Genomic DNA, 16,155 nt, shown 5'->3' on the forward strand with positions numbered 1-16,155 from the left:
TTCGGATTGCTCATCGTCCGTCCAGCTGAACATCAATTTACGGCCAGAAGAGGTTCCGCTGACTTGTCTGTCAAATGCATTCTCTGGTAAGGTAGAAGTACCGGCACTGGTAGATTAACGCCGTTGATCTGTCTTTTGGAAGAGCGGAGAGCTAAAATACTCATACTGATCCTATCATTCACTTGCTAACAATATTTCGGCCTCGGCTCGGCAGCTCATCCGGCCCGATAGAGCTCGAGCTCGGAGCTCGAACTCTATTGCTTCGCGTACCGACAGCTCCATCCTTCAATTCACCATGTAGCAACATCACCCACACCCTCTCAGACCAATCCCCATGGCCACCAAACGCATCATAAAAGAACTCGACGCCCACCGCCGCGACCCCTCCCCCGCCCTCTCCCTCCTCGAACCCACCAGCGACGACGACCTCTACAATCTAACCGCCGAACTCATCGGTCCAGAAGGGACAGCATACGAAGGTACACCACCCACCCTCCTCCTCCTAACACCCATACCGCTCACTAACACCCTCCCAAGGCGGCGTCTGGACCCTCTCCCTCTCCCTCCCCACAAGTTACCCCAACAGCCCACCAACCATAACCTTCCGCACACCCTGCTGCCACCCGAACGTGTCTTTCAAAACCGGAGAAATCTGCCTGGACTTGTTGAAGAGTGCGTGGACGCCGGCGTATGGGATTGTGAAGACGTTGGAAGCGGTGCAGCAGTTGATGTCCGCGGGTGGAGAGCCGGATAGTCCGTTGAATTTGGATGTTGCGAAGTTGATGAGGGGTGGGGATGTGTTGGGTGCGCAGGCGTTGGTGAGGTTTTATACGGGGCGGTTTGCTGTGGGGAGAAGATGATGGGGATGAGGAGAGAGAGGCGCGGATGGTCGTTCCTAAGAAGCTGCTTAAAACAGTCAGGCGAGAATGATATGGCATGGCGTGGAATGGTTCGAATATGATTAGAGTGCACATACGCAGCATGTCGACAAGAAGATGACATGAACACTCAGCGGCGAGGATGCATATATGCGTCCTCACACTATGGTTGCGTCGCGGCGGAAGAGAGCGTCGCGGGACGGAGTATGAAGGAGATTGTTGGATCACAGAAGTCGTGCCATTCCTTGGGATCTCATGACTGGGTTCATGGAGTAAGGCTCTCGTAGTCCTTCGACCCTCTAGCGTACCACTGCAATGCAGAGCGTGAGGCTCTGGACTTACTCCTCAAACTCCCCACCCCTCCCCAACTCCTGCGCCGTCCTCGCTCCAGCAACAGCCAAACCATCCGCAGCCGTGTTGCCCGCGTCCTTAGCATGTCCCTTGACCCACTCGAACCGCACACCCCCCGGACCACGATCCCAATATGCCTTCTTGTCCTCCGGAATCACATCCTCGCTATCTCCCATACGATGCTTATTCAGCCTTAGTCTCTCCTCCAACTGCTCTAGAACCTTCATCACCAGATCCTTGTTCTCCACCGGCTTCTTCGATGAATTGACCCAGTTATTGCGCTGCCAGTTGCGGAACCAGTCGGTCACGCAGTCGATGGAGTATTTGCTATCGCTAACGATGACGATCCTACGATCCTTCGGTGCGACTTCCAATGCGCGTACCATGGCCATGAGCTCAGCACGTTGGTTGGTTTGTTTTGTGCCGGAGAGCGGTTCGCTGATGTTACGCTTGTCGGCTGGACCGAAGAAGACTCCCACACCTCCCCATGCGTTCGCTTTGCCGTTGCTGAGGGAGCTGCCGTCTGTGTATATCCGGATTGGAGCGTCGCGGACTGGTCGCACGGCATCGTAGGTGACTCGCTCTCGTTCTTCTCGAGTCTTGTACCGCGCGTTGTTGATGGTGTGGTCGAGGATAATGTCCGGGTCGAACCCGTCTTCTGCGTCGGGTCGGAGCGGTGCCTCGCCAGGTTCGTATTCTCCTTGATCCAGCGGCGGTGGTGTTCCCTCATCTTTGATGCCACTCTTCTTGGCCTTCTTCGCTTTCTTCCCTCCATCTCCAGTCTCCACGCTATTCACGACAGTGTCTGCTCCTGCATCTCCTTCCGCGACATACTGCTCTGCTTCCCACTTCGTCTTGAATCCTCGATGTTTCGGCCCTTTCCACCCTGTGATCTGGTCGAGAACCTCCTGCCATGATGTGTAGACTCCCGGCACGCGCCCAGCATGAACGCCGTACCACTTCGTCACCTTCGTCTCGCCTCCCTCAACATTCTCATTCTTGACAAACTTCTCGGCGTCGGTGAGGGATGTGAAAGATTTGAACATGGCTTTCGGGAAGCCGCGGACCTGGTCGAGGCATTCGGCCCAGCTGTGGTAGATGCCGGGTTCTTTGCCGACCCGGACGGCGTAGAATTTGGGAGCCGTCTCGCGTTTTCGTTTGACTCCTGCTGTTGGAGCCGGTGTGGGTTGTGCGGAGTTCTGAGTCGGGAGGGATTGAGCTGTGGTCGAGTGTGCTGATAGAGGATTCACCGAAGTGAAGCCATTGCTGGAGCTGTCCATGCCTGCCATGTGGACCATGCTCGGTCGTAGGACGGTAAGTCTGGAATTGTCAAAGCAGAATAGAGCTTCCAATCGTTGAGTGCTTCGTAGAGGTGCTCGAGGTGAAGCTGTCGGCAGCCAAACACGTGAAAAGCTAGCGGACGCGCTTCGCAGCGCGTGTAGATGGCGGAGCGGAGATGACAGCTTGGCTGCGCAGCAAAGGTCAGGTGGGATGTCAACTCGAGCGGATTGAAAGAGAGAGAGGGAGAGAGGGAGAGAGAGAGAGAGAGAGAGCGTGAGGGAGTCGGCGGAGGGAATTGAGAGGATGAAAGAGTGGAAGGGAAACGGACAAGAAAGAGGAGGCGGACGCCGGGAACTCGAAGGGGGTCCCATCCCATCCTCCCCATTCTCCACCCCACCTGCGGCAAGAGGAGCCAGGGTCGGGGCCTTTCTTACCTTTCAGTGTACCTTATCCACACCACCTGCCTATTGCCTCTCGATCTCCACCGACCGTAGAGCGCAGAAGACCGGGAAATGCTGTCGAGACACCTCATGCTGATGGTTGTGGAATAATTGGAAAGTCACCTGGAGGAGGGACTGAGAGATGGCAAGGTGGGATGCGGCGAGGCAGATTTCATCCCATTGTGAGTACTCGGGAGCACATAGAACTACTCGCTGGCAACGGTCTCGGCCGCTCGACCTCACCCTCTCCTGACTCTTCTATTCGCACCATCTTCTACCCTCGTGTCTCCATCCCACGTTTCCGTGCGCGCGAGTCTCTTGACTGGTTCCGCTTACGAAAGCAGCTGCGAATCAAGTCAGTTCAGGTGTCTCATTCATTGAGGAGTCGCAAGGGAGACGGGATGCACGCTCGCTAGTCGTTGACCGCTATCGCAATGTTCGAGGTACGGTTCATCTTTCTATTGTCAAGAACCTATGCCATATCTGTTGTTCTAGATCGTCCGCCCACGCTGTCAGTCCACCACTTGGAATCTACCTTATTTCGTTGCGTTTTGTGCTTGTTGACCATGTTCCGCATTTCTCTGAGGATAGAATATGGAGAACCTAGAGTGCTCACGCCACTCACAGACTCGCCATGCCCAATCTCGCTATCGTCTGCGGCTACACCGCGCTCGAAGCCTCATATTAACGCCTGAAGAGCTCGTGGAGATTCGTGCCGCACAGCGGACTTTCGAAGGCGCCTACATTCGGACAAGTCTGGGACAGTTCAGCTTCGCCCTGGTGGTGTTGAAGATCTTTACTAGCGAATTCTACAGCATCGGTACGCTGATATCGTAGGGGTATCTTTGTTGAACCTTTGCTGACGTGATTGCTTAGGTGCTCTCTTCGCGGTGTACGGCGCCGGTGTGCTAGGAGTCAGTGCCTTTCGACGAATGCAAGGAAATCGCCAGTTCTTTAGTGAGGTTGGAGAGGATGGCCTTAGCAGGAAGCGGTAAGTCATGCTTTTGCCAATGCACGAGAGAGTCGCCCATGATGCTGATCTGCTCGCCCAGATTTCGTACTAGTGGTAATGTCGTGGTTGTGCTGACCAGCCTGAGCGTGGCCGCGTACATTGCCTTGCTGGTCCTGACTTTGAGACTGGACGGAGTATGAGTCCTTCGGGAGAATCTGGACTCGGGAATGTCCACTACGCGAAGGGCTGGTGTAAAAGAGACCCAATCAGTCAAAGCTACGCAAATGGTCTGCCCGTGCCGGTGTCCAAACGAGATGAGATCTATCTCCATGAGTAGATACCAAGAGCAAATCTCATCGACGCGGTGCTGGCCACCTAAACGTCTCTCCGTCACGTCAACTATAAATTGCACGAGCCTGATCCAGGAAGAAGTCTCAAGATCAACCACCCGCCTGCGCCACCGTCATCCCTCCCGCCACTCCGCCACCCCTCAACCCACCCCGCTCCCGCTCACCTTTATAACCCCTCCAAGTTGCGCCGTTCTCAAGACTTCCGCGGTTCAGAACTCGTGTCAAATGGCCCAATGGGCTAACAGCGGGAAGATGGATCGTTCAATACCCGCGGAAGCGCTGATCAAATGAAACCAGCCCTTGAAAACCATAAGCTCTCCCCTTTCTCTTCCTTTCCTTTCCTGAGCTGTTTCTTGGGTGCATGCCGGCATGTTAAATGTGTTTCTTTGTCCCCACTGGGTCTACCCCGGGGTGTTTATTTTGTTCGAGTTTTGTTTTTGCTTTTGCGGGCTTGGTTTTGCTGTCGTTGTATGGCTGATAGCTGCATCGGGGCGGATTGCTTGGCTTGATTTTTTGTTCGTCGCGATAGGACGCAGGACGATCATGGATGGCACATCGTGGGAGCGGCCGCTGTTGGGCTGAAGACAGTCTGTTATGGTCTACTATCAACATGATTTCTACTGCTCAAAATTCAGCTCCACGCCACAGTCAGCCCTTTCTCAGCCGACTCATTCGCCAGTTCAATACATCGAATCACATCCCGCGCCTCTTCCGGCTTGACAACAAGCTCCTTCTCCCCACGAATCGCAGAGACAACGTCACGATAGTAGTCCACGTACGATCCCTTCAAACTCGGCACATATCCCTCGAACCTCTTCGTACTATCATGCGTCTGAGGCCGCCCCTCGAAGTCTTTGGTAGTGCTGAGGTAGCCATGATAACTCTCCGGCTCCACACCAAACTTTGGATCGTCCGCTTTTAGACCGTTGAAGTGGTGCTCAATCTGTGGGTCTTCACCAGTCTATCCGAACAACGATGTCAGCCAACTGTTCCATTCACATCCCTTCCGCACCACTCACCTTGAAATACGTCCCCTCCGTCCCTCTCACCTCAAATTTCACCAACCTCTCCATCCCCACAGGCGCCACAGCCGTCGTCTTCACCGTAACAACCAACCCCTCCCTCTCCCCCTCATACTGCAACACAATCCAAAACGCATCGTCCGCCCCACTCTCCGTCAACAAAGACCTCTTGAACGCAGTCACGTTCTTCGGTAACCCAAACAACTGTAGCGTCTGATCGATCGAGTGGGATCCTAGACCATACAACAGTCCATCACCTGGTTTGGCGTTGCCGGTCTTGTTGGAGTGGATCCAAGGCGGGTTGTCGACGTCGTAGGTATTCGTGAAAGATGTAATTTTTCCGAAGAGGTTTTGGCGGATGAGGGAGCGGAGGGTGAGGAAGTCGGAGTCGTAGCGTCGGTTTTGGAAGCAGGTTAGGAGTTTGGAGTGTTGTTTGGAGAGGGAGATGAGGTGGTCGGCGGAGGAGGAGGTTATGGTGAAGGGCTTTTCGACGATGACTGCAAGTCCAATGAGTGTGCTGGAGTAGTAATGTGTCTTGACGAGACTTTGGCTCACCATGTTTGCCTGATACAAGTGCCAACTCGGCGAAGTGAGCATGCGTGTCGTGCGCGGCGCAGACGACGACGAGATCGATATCTTGATCTGCGAAGAAATCCTCGGGCGTGCGGTAATGCTTTGCTTCGGGGTAGTCCACCGTGCAATGATTCCCAGGCTCGACATTCGTCTTGTCAGCTGGAGCTTCAGCACGCTGTAGAAAAGCATGGACTTGAAGGTCTGGATTTGGGAGGATGTACGGAAGATGGAAGACTTTGGCTGAAGAGCCGTAGCCGATAACGCCGACTCTGATGGGAGGCATCTTTGAAGGTGATCGAGAAGAGAAAGAGAGAACAGGACTTCGGTCCGCAATAAAGATGCGAGTAGAAGGGCTCAAGGATATCTACATGCTTCTCGAGCGGAGTCGCTGCAGCGGCTTTAGGCTAATTGGCATTCAGGCCGAAAGATGGGCAAAAGACATTGGGAGAGGCAGCTGGTGCCCTGCTGTCGTCGATCTCACGCTCAGCATGTCATCAATCGCCAACGATACTCCGAGAGAAAAGCAAGACCCAGACGTTGCGTTCTGTATGCCAAATTCGAGGTCTATAGAAACGACATCAGCATTACTTCTTCTTCGAGCTCCCACTCTCAGCAGGTTTGCCCGCCATCCAGCTCGCCATATCGAAGTTCTGCAATTGACTCGCAACATTCGTGCCACCCCCCAGCGGCGACTTCTTCTGCAACTCCTCGAACTCCTCCTTCATCTCCGGATCCACTGCGAGCAAAAGGTCAGCATTCATCCTGTCAATCACACACACTCCTGGCGTCACGCAAAACATACTATTGTCCATCAAATACGGCATCCCCACAATCAACACCACCGAGAACAATCCCATCAAAATCATCGGGTTCTTGAAGAACCCCAGCAAACTAAACCCTCCCCTCTCCTGATAATACTCCTTCGGCGCACTCGGCCGCATCTGCACCGTAAGTGCTCCCTTCCCAGTCCCATAAGACGGTCCCTTGTTACTCCACTCGTTGCCGCGAAATGTCTGCCATGCTTCCACGAGTTGTGATTCTTCCCCCACGGCAGGTTGTGATACGTCGACTCGTAAAGGTACGAAGAAGAAGTCTCGGGTGTGGAGGGTGAGGAGGTAGCTCGCGGCGTCTAGATCTGTGAAGACGAATGTGTTGTCTCGTCGAATGGAAGCATCGTAGCGGACGCCGGGTGGGCCTAGGAGGACGGCGTGGGTTGAGGGGGGGAGGACGGCGGGGTTGGGGAGTTGTTGGGAGGGTGGGATGGAGATGGTGAGGTTCGCGGCGGAAGTGAGGACTGCGCAGCCTAGGAGGGCGGTGATGAGGGATCGCATGGTCGGTGTGGCACAGAGTTGTTCGATGTTCGAGGACTGTCGCAAGCATCTTTGGGTTGATTGAAGTCGAGAGCTTGATGTAGTGATCCGCATCACGCTAGTGCCTGAGGCCCTTGTCGTAGCACAACCTCATGCTGTGAACATGTCGGATCACATTAACTGGAGTTACACAAAATATATGTAAATAAAAGCCACCATCACACCGTCTTTCTCCTCTCTCTCTCTTCTTCCTCCACCTCCTCCACCTCCTCCATCTCCTGTTCCATCCCATACCACACCTCCACCATGACCACCACAGAAAGCCGCCTCCTCTCCCTCCCCCGTGAACTCCGCGAAGAAGTCTACAAACATGCCATGACCCTCTCCTTCTCCCCACCCACCCGCGCCCTCCGCGTAATCCCACCCATCGAAACCGACCAACTCTACAACTGGACCGATCCCCCCCGCTGGCAGCCCCTCAACCTCCTCCTCGTCTCCCACCAAGTCCGCCACGAAACTCTCAAACTCATCTCCCGCCTCGAGTCCACCAACTCCTTCCACGCCACGCTGGACATCTTCACCTCCGGCTCCGTCTACACTCCCAAATGGACGCTCGTAAACCTCGGAATCCGACCCAAGTCAAAGCTAGATCTACACGTAAACCTCACCATCGTTTCGGGCGAAGCCTTCGTCCGCAATCATCAAGACAGCTCTCCAGGCGTAGCATTCAAAACCCTCCTCAATCTCCTCAACCGCTTCATCTTCGACGGACCTACCTTCCTCGACTACAAACCAGTCCACACCATCCCCGGTCCATTCTTCATCAACACCCTCTCCGTCCACGTCGCGTTCAAAGATGACTACACGCCTGATACCTGGTCTTCGACGTGGGCTTCCGTATTTGCGAGACTGCAGGATTTGGCGCGACTCCCCGCCGCGAGGGAGTACATTGGAAGGATTGATGCGAGCACGAAGTACGTGTATGAAGGGAAGGAGACCGAGCTTGAGGCGCATTTTGATGTGGGACCGGGGAAGACAGTCGCGAATGGTGGACGTAAGGGACGTGCTGGTGGGAAGGATAGTGCGGCGGTGTGGGCGGCTTGGGGTTTTCCGTTCGGGGAGGATTGGTTGGCGATGAACCGGCAGGGTGGCGAGCGTGGTCTACCGTGATGGGTCAGGAGAAATGGCGGCTCTGCCTTATGGCCTGCAGGTGCCCCGAGTCTGTATTTGACAACGATGCGATCACGACTGACGAAGAAGAAATGATCCCGATGATTCAATTGCGAATGTCGTTTGATGACGCCTGCTCTGAACGCTTCAATATTCCCTCCGCGAATGTTCTTCCTCGTCCCACCATCTGTACAAATTCAACGAATGCTGTTGCAGAATGCTCATTTCCACTAGGTGCTTCCTCTCTGCAAGCTTCGCTCGAGATAAAACCTCTTCTTCCCTCGCGGTTGCCCTCCTCTTATTCCGGGGAGCCTCGTAGCGCAATACTCCTCGAGTGCGTGTCAGCACATCTTCCATTGACCTTCCGTTGATGCTGGCCTCGTCGAGCATGGACGGTGCAATTTCCTCGCCTCGAATACTCTGTACACGTGGGTGTCATTTGTCTCAAGTAGTTCCGAGCTGTCGCGCGGACGAGCTGATGCTGTTTATATTGCAGAATCGTCCTGGCTTCAAGTCGGTCCATCCGTCATCGTGGTATCCTCATCTTGCTTGTACTTTACGCTCTCTGCACGTTTGCTCGCATCCAGCTCATTCGAACTCAGACTGCTGCTGTCCGATCCAGAACCACCCGACTCCTCGAGAATGTATCCTTCGGCTCGTTCCACCAAACTTGCATAGTATTCTTCCAGCACTTCCGGTTTTGGCACAATCTTATAGTCCACCCGTTGTAGCAGTTCCAATTCCAGCGTCGCCAGTTCGGTCACTGGTATTCCTCCTATTCGAGCGTACGTCGGGTTCGTCCAGAAGGAATCGCTCAGACCTTTGGCGGCGACAGTCGCGGCTGCGATGAGGAACCGATGTACTGTGAGACTGTTTACGGTGAAGGCCGGGTATTCGGTGCACAGCTTGTCGATGTAGTAGACCATGCTGAGCATAATGGGAGGAGAGAGCGTCGCGTGTTGGATCAATCGCTGCAGGTAGTCGGAAACACTGATGCCAGGTGGAGCTCGAGAGTGGAACCTCGTAAGCCGACCATCGCGCAACGGAATCTGGTCGTTGATCCGAATGAGCTCCATGAGCATGTTGGCGATCAACACACCCAGATCCTTGGGATTGCATGTCTCGTACTTCAACGGCATGACCTTGAGCGAGCCAGGCTCCGGCCGAGCTTTCTTTGGTGCAGCAGAATGTCCATGCGTGGAACGCGCCTCTTTCAGTTCGGGTGCTGAGGAAGGAATACCGCTAGCGGATGCTGACTGATGCGCAGGGTTGTCCCGTGGGTTGGGTTCTCCAGGTACATTTTTCTGTGCGCCAGATGACGCGCTCGTGCCGCTCATGGGCTCGTGAGACGAGTCTGAGGCTGACGACGACGACGAGATGACTTCCTTGCGCTTCCGCGTTCTCACCACCGCGCCCGGAGGCTGTCCCGTGCCGAGAGCCAGTTTGGACCCAGCGGTGGGAGGAAAGCCGTCCGGGCTGTATTGTGTGCCGGCATCCACGTATCCTGCTAGATTTGCGACGGGTGCTGTTTCGACGTCGGCGGAGACTGTAGGTGGATTGAGCTTCGGTTGCGGTGCAGTAGGCGAAGCGATCGGTGCATTGAAGGCTCGCCTGGGAGAGCTAGCGGAGAGACGGTGCGGATCGGTCAATGCGGGGTTGGTTCGGTGGGCGGAGGTCGCGTAGGAAGAGGTGGGTCGAGGAGAGCGGGTGTAGGGGCGTGGCGAGCCAGCGGGCGAAGGTGAGGAGGTCAGGGCGGACATCTAGTAGGTGAGGATCGAACGCTGGCGAAAGGAACCAGGGTAAGGGCGCCGCTCATTGTCGGAAGCAGGATCCGCGGGGGAGGAGCGGGTGGATAACGTTGGGTGATATGATCGCGAAATGTCTCTTTTCAGGACAGTCTAGTAGGACGTGTCGTATAGGAGTGCCGTGGTGGAGCGATATGGCTCCTGGACAGGGAGCGGGGGAGTGTCGGGTGAGGGTGGACTGGAAGCAGAAAACGACACCGGCGAGACGTCAAGTTCAGTACCTATCTCCGCAGCCACTAGAGCGCCACTTTCTTAGCACGTGCGAACTTGAGCCATGTTGCGATTGGAAGGCTAGACCGATGAGGAAGTAAGCGGCGGATGATAATGTCTCGGACGATATGTCGATATAAGTGAAGACAGGAGTGAGATATAACACATCCTCTATAAGACTGTCATGTTGTCTGAATATTCGTAGTGATCCAGGCACAGGTTACATCCATCATCAGAGAGCAACCTAAGCGTTTGGCGTCCATTTGTGTGGAAGCAATGCCCCGCTTTCATCATCGTCAAGTTGTCAACCTCAGGCACGCAAGCAATCATCCCTACCAGATTCTAGATCGACCATAGCTTCCTCCCGTCCTTACTGCTACCACCACTTTCGATAAATTCCTCCCCAATTGCTTTCTACTCCGAATACCTTCATCAGCACTCCAGCAAGACTACAGAATCATTCACACATTGCATGACAGCCATCACTTCAGGAATCCCGGCGCCTTAGGCGGAAGCGAAAATGACCTCCGGACCTCTCTCCGCCGCCATATCGAGCTTGAATGGTGCCTCCGCTACTACCGAACAGAAGCTGCAAGCCGCCAAGAAGCTGAAGAGCCTCATCGTCGGCCAGGATCAACGCAAGGAGTTGGCTGTTAATGAGGGTGTCGTTCAGCCTCTTGCCAACATCCTGTCCGCCGCCACCAAGTCTACAGGAAAGAGGAACCTCGATGCTCGTGGCGCACGAAACTCTCAGAATGAACAATGGAGTATTGAGGATGATCTCACACTACAGGCGGCCCTCATCATTGGAAGACTGGCAGCAGGCGGCTCGATCTTCTTCCCTCCACTTTGTGCCGCTGATGTTCCCAAGACACTGGTCGAAGCACTGTCCGCAGGTCTCAGTCCGCGGCTTGTGAATGCCATTCTTCAAGCACTGAAAGAGCTGGCTTCGTCTGCCTCCACGACCGATGATTCTCCTGTGGACTTTGATTTCTGGTCCACCATCATCAATGTGCAGAGCTTGGCAGTTCTGGACGGCATACTCAAGCAAGACACTTCATCATCCGACGGCGCACAGCAGCTGCGTCTCGTCACGGACATCATTTCAGTCCTTCCCGATAGTCGGCCATCGCCAAATGGTATCAAGGCTCTGGTGGTCAATTGCGGTGTCCTTGACACCCTCGCCGCTCTCATGGTCTCTCACACCATCAAGGCCTCGATAGTGAGGCCCAACCGTGACTTCCCAAAGCTTCCGCCTGCTCCTCCTGAGATCTGCCTACCGAGCATCATCGCTGCAATATCAACTGTCATTACTGGATCGAACTATCGCGCGCATAGATTCATCCTGGCAACTCCAATCTACGAACTTTTCATGCATTCGGGATTGGACGGCAGCGATAGTCGCGCTTCGTTCGACGCCAAGCATGGATTCCAAAACCCGGACATCAGTCTGCTCCCCCCACTGCACATCCCGACCACCAGGACGGTCTCGCACAATCCAGGCTCAGGCAACTTTCCAGCTCTTCAGACCTTGCAGAGCGTCAAGTATGGCAAGAATCCATCAGATACCACACCACTCGTGAGTGACATCGATCACTCGAATTCTGTTTGTGGCTGGCTGCTCGTCTTGATTCGAAGTCTTCACGGTCTCAACAGAATCAATGCATTGCGTCTGCTTGCGCTTGTCGCAAACGCCATCGAGCAAGATCCAGCGGGTGCGGCACACAAGAGCGAGTTCCAGCAAAAGACCAAAGAGCGTCAACGGCAGCTCTGTCTTCTCGCTGTGCCACTTGCGGTGCAAATTGTGAAAGACGTCAACGAGGGACAGCTTCCAACCAATCTCCAAGAAAGCCGTGCGCTAAAAGAACAGGCTTGCGCCGTCCTCGCTCTCCTAATCACATGTCATCGAGATCTCCAGGCCGCCGCTGTCGAAGCGGACGCGATCAAGCAAGTCTGTCCAATCCTGAAGAAAAGCTTCGATAACGTCACCCTGGCAAAGCCCATGTGGTCAGCTCGATCCAAGGTCGACGAGCCTACGGATGCACCTGCGACGTGTCGCATGGGCAAGGTCGTGTTCCCACCTGAGATCTACCACGCCATGCGGTGCCGCCAAGGTGCACTAAAAGCGCTGGAGGCCATCGCTGCCAAAGAAGACGTCCACCGAAAGGCTATCATCGAATCAGGTGTTGTCAGCTGTATCATCGACTCGCTGAAGCCCTTTATTCCCAATGCTGCGTCAAATGCACTCGACAACCGGGTACCTATCACGCCCAAGGACGGAAACACCGTCGCTGTCATACTTGCAGCCTGTCATGCGGCGCGATCAATGTCTCGCAGTGTCAGCGTGTTACGAACCAGCCTCATCGATGGTGGCATAGCAAAGCCGCTTATGCAGCTGCTCTCGCACCCATCATTGGAGGTGCAAGTGGCCGCCACAGATGTGTGCTGCAATCTTGTCACTGACTTCAGCCCCATGCGGGAAGAGCTCTCACAGACTGGCGTGGTACGGACCCTGTGCGAGCACGCCCGAAGCAATTCGCCAGCGCTGAGACTCTCCAGTCTATGGGCGCTCAAGCATCTTGTGTTTGCAAGTCCCAAAGATCTCAAATTTGCCACGCTGGAAGAGCTCGGCACTGGCTTCCTTGTGGGTATCATTCAGGGAGAGCAGCGAGAAGGGCCATCGAATGGTGGTGGTGTCAGCGTAAATCTTAGTACTCCGAACGCGGCCGGCGAGCAGGTCGACATCCTCAACCCGTCATCCATGGACGTGGACGAACCAATCGTCGATACGCCCGAGGAGCCCATGGACGAGGACGAGGACGACGACGAAGCTGGCAACGACGATGGCGACATGATCTTCGATGAGCAATCCCGCACATACTACCAATCATCGCAAATGCGATCCACCCTCGACCTACCCGCCCCAGCATTTAGTAGCAAGCGCTACCTCTCCTCGATGCGCGAACTCGAACAAGACGAAGAATACCTCTCCCGCCGCGACGAAGCGGCCACTCAACAACAAGCCCTCGACTTCATCCGCAACTTCATCAACGGCGAAGACTGCGCCGTCTTCTCCGATCACATCATGAACACCATCGGCTCCGCCCAAGTCTACGATCTCCTCACCGCCAAACTCGCCCCTCTCCCCTCTCGCTCCACCACCACCACCACCCGTCCCCTCCACAACCCTACCGAACTCATCCTCTCCACCGTCCACGTCATCATCCACCTCGCCAACGCCTCGCCCCGCCACCGCCAAATGCTCATCGCACAAAAACCCCTCCTCTCCGCCTTACTCCCTCATTTCCACCACCCCGACCCCCGCGTCCGCGTTATGTGCGTCTGGGCGATCAACAGCTTAACCTGGATCGAAGAGGAAGGCGACCGCCGAGAAGCGAAACAGCGATCGAACGAGTTGAAAGCGATGGGGTTCGAGCAGGCGGTGAAATCGCTCAAGGACGATCCGGTCTTGGATGTTAGGGAACGGGTCAAGACTGCGATTCGCCAGTTTGAGACGCTTTAGTTTGGAGTCCGGCCGGCTGAGGAGGAGGATGAGATGGCGGGGTTTGAGATTGTGAGTTTTTCGGAGTTGCAGACGCCGGAGAGGGTGGAGCGGGAGAGGATGGAGAGGGAGAGGGCGGAGTGGGAGAGGAGGATGATGGAGGGGAGGATGATGGAGGGGAGGTGGGCGGATCGGCAGGAGAGGGAGAGGGAAAGAGAGAGGGAGATCACTAGGGAGGCGGGGTTGAGAAGTGAGTGGTGGCGGATGCATGGTGGTGGAGCCGATCCTGGAGGGAGTGGTGGAGGAGGTGGAGCGAGTGGGAGTGGGAGTGGGAGTGGTAATTAGGTGGGTGAGGGATGAGGGGTGTTATTATTAGTGGACAAGGAGACGCTAGAGTGGTCTTCTGATTTTGATACAGAACGTATGACGGTTTGTACCGATGCAGTACAGATTCCTGCATGATGTAAAGTTTCTTCAGTATTGGTCGCCTTCGTCTTGCACGATCATCTCGGTGTGCACATGTCAGCGGCGTGGTGACAGCAGCTTGATACCTTCCATTTTGCTCGCCTTGACATGATCGTTCATTCCTTTTGTTCCCATATCTCCTTGTCCGTGCCAGTATCTTTCACAGAGCAAGCCCGTCGTTTCCGAGCGTGCACGTTTCATTCGCAAGAGCAAAGCAGCTCGTTTCCTCAAGCGGCGCGACATTGTCCTAGAGAATGACGTTGTTCTTCGCCCAATGCCTAGTACGACAGTAGACACACCGCGCCTGGTATCCGTTGGGGGCTTCCGGGTCGCGTTCCAAGTTGTAGTAGAAGTCGTGGCTTCTGCACTGTTGCCTGTTGCGGCACCTCCGAATAGCGTTTATGTCAATGATTTGGTTGACCACGGCCTTCTGCAGTGCAACCTCGTCCTCAAGCTCCGAAACTCTGGCTCTCCACAGGTCGAGGTTTGGCGGGGCCGCTACGACTGCGAGTGCCTGGTTCCAATTCGTCGCTTGTTGGCGGAGCTGGTAGATGGTCTGTTCGGAGGTCATTGCCTGAAGCTTGGCGGCGGCTTGTGCAGACTTGAGTGTGTCGATTTGGGCGTGGGCGATCGCGAGATCAGCATTGGCCTTTGCGAGGCTGCTGTACGCGTTCGCAATCTCCTCGCGGCTCTTCCTGTCTTGAGCTTTGTCCCGCTCCTTCAAACGAGTCAGGGCTTCCTGGACCATGGCTTTGTTGCGTGAATCGCTTCTCATCGCTTCAGATAGCGACTCTTCGCCGTTGCGCACCTGCTCCTGTAGATCGCTCACCTTGGCTTCAGAGACGGCGTGGGCGGTCCTGAGCGCTTTGAGTTCCGTTTTTGTGGAAGCGAGGCTACCATTCGCCTGCGTGAGTTTCTTGGCGGCGTCGGTGATTTGATCGCAACGCAGTCTGTCCTGATCTTTACTCTGCTGCTTGATGCGCATAATGCGCTCCTCGTATTCTCGCTTGATTGTCGTCGTCTCTTCCTTCAGAAGTGCGTTCGACGCCTTTTCCTTGGCCGCCATTTCACTCTCAAGCCGCTTGATATCCGACTCCAACTGCTTCATCGTTGTGTCATGCACTTTCTCCTTCTTCTGCAACTCGCTATCGACGCTGCTGGTAGCCGTGCGAGCTACGTCGGCGGCCTTTTTCAACGCCAAGATCTCGTGCTGGCAAGCCTGCACTTCTCCACTCTGTTCCGTGTGGCGAATGGCGACGGATGCAAGAATGTCCATCGCCAGGTCTTGCAAACCTTCGTCCTTCATGATACAGTCGATGAACCCACAGTCGTTGAGATACTTGTCCGCATGCTCCAGGATCATTTCAAGGATGACCGCGCGTAAGCCGTCGGTTCCTGAAAGAGCTTGGGTGTAAACTTCACTTGCAAGCTCGATCATGTCCTCGGGGTCCAGCACAATGCCCTTACGTCTTGCTGCACCGAAGCGCTCTTGTGCAAGGATTTCGAGCTCAGGCAACTGATACGAAGCTGCGAGGTTGCCCACTTGAGCGTGCGCCAGCAGTATGTCCTTCGAAGAGCCTTCTTCAATCTTCTCGGACGCAGTCCACGGCTTGTTTGCGGAGACCTCTGACTGACGCGCAGTGCTTATAGTCACAGCCTCATCGAGGCTGTAGGTACCATGGTACATGAATTGCAGCATGCTGTTCATGGACTTGGCACTGATGTGGTCGAGGGAGACGACTGTGATTCCATCATGCTGTGGGCAAGGCAAAAGACATCAGCATAGCTCGGTGTGAAATCAGTGTCAGTGTACGCACCTTGTCGCCGCCATCGCATTCCGTGGCCA

The 16,155-nt window shown here is 55.0% G+C and overlaps 7 protein-coding genes across 7 annotated transcripts; 4 read left to right on the top strand and 3 right to left on the bottom strand.

Moving 5' to 3' along the window:
- Positions 1–299: 299 nt before the first annotated feature.
- Positions 300–936, top strand: MYCGRDRAFT_76430 (uncharacterized protein; the record flags this gene model as incomplete). Its single annotated transcript, XM_003848861.1, has 2 exons — positions 300–479; positions 538–936. The coding sequence occupies 2 exons, from the start codon at positions 335–337 to the stop codon at positions 858–860; spliced, it is 468 nt and encodes a 155-aa protein (XP_003848909.1).
- A 2,306-nt stretch (positions 937–3,242) lies between these two features.
- MYCGRDRAFT_105984 (uncharacterized protein) lies at positions 3,243–4,241 on the top strand (the record flags this gene model as incomplete). The annotated part of the gene is made up of 4 exons (XM_003848862.1): positions 3,243–3,393; positions 3,578–3,770; positions 3,827–3,941; positions 4,003–4,241. The coding sequence occupies 4 exons, from the start codon at positions 3,385–3,387 to the stop codon at positions 4,100–4,102; spliced, it is 417 nt and encodes a 138-aa protein (XP_003848910.1).
- Positions 4,242–4,883: 642 nt separating this feature from the next.
- MYCGRDRAFT_48601 (uncharacterized protein) lies at positions 4,884–6,130 on the bottom strand (the record flags this gene model as incomplete). The annotated part of the gene is made up of 3 exons (XM_003849047.1): positions 4,884–5,213; positions 5,272–5,771; positions 5,830–6,130. The coding sequence occupies 3 exons, from the start codon at positions 6,128–6,130 to the stop codon at positions 4,884–4,886; spliced, it is 1,131 nt and encodes a 376-aa protein (XP_003849095.1).
- Positions 6,131–6,431: 301 nt separating this feature from the next.
- MYCGRDRAFT_76437 (uncharacterized protein) lies at positions 6,432–7,195 on the bottom strand (the record flags this gene model as incomplete). Its single annotated transcript, XM_003849046.1, has 2 exons — positions 6,432–6,583; positions 6,650–7,195. The coding sequence occupies 2 exons, from the start codon at positions 7,176–7,178 to the stop codon at positions 6,432–6,434; spliced, it is 681 nt and encodes a 226-aa protein (XP_003849094.1).
- A 268-nt stretch (positions 7,196–7,463) lies between these two features.
- Positions 7,464–8,327, top strand: MYCGRDRAFT_96284 (uncharacterized protein; the record flags this gene model as incomplete). Its single annotated transcript, XM_003848863.1, has 1 exon — positions 7,464–8,327. The coding sequence occupies one exon, from the start codon at positions 7,464–7,466 to the stop codon at positions 8,325–8,327; it is 864 nt and encodes a 287-aa protein (XP_003848911.1).
- Positions 8,328–8,938: 611 nt separating this feature from the next.
- Positions 8,939–9,502, bottom strand: MYCGRDRAFT_16306 (uncharacterized protein; the record flags this gene model as incomplete). The annotated part of the gene is made up of 1 exon (XM_003849045.1): positions 8,939–9,502. A coding segment is annotated over one exon (564 nt), but the record flags the coding sequence as incomplete, so codon positions are not given.
- Positions 9,503–10,937: 1,435 nt separating this feature from the next.
- On the top strand, positions 10,938–13,844 carry MYCGRDRAFT_20494 (uncharacterized protein; the record flags this gene model as incomplete). Its single annotated transcript, XM_003848864.1, has 3 exons — positions 10,938–12,026; positions 12,072–13,124; positions 13,209–13,844. Coding segments are annotated over 3 exons (2,778 nt in total), but the record flags the coding sequence as incomplete, so codon positions are not given.
- Between the last annotated feature and the right edge of the window lie 2,311 nt (positions 13,845–16,155).

This window comes from Zymoseptoria tritici, chromosome 10 (assembly GCF_000219625.1).
Source record: "Zymoseptoria tritici IPO323 chromosome 10, whole genome shotgun sequence".
In the NCBI taxonomy this organism is placed as follows: Eukaryota; Fungi; Ascomycota; class Dothideomycetes; order Mycosphaerellales; family Mycosphaerellaceae; genus Zymoseptoria; species Zymoseptoria tritici.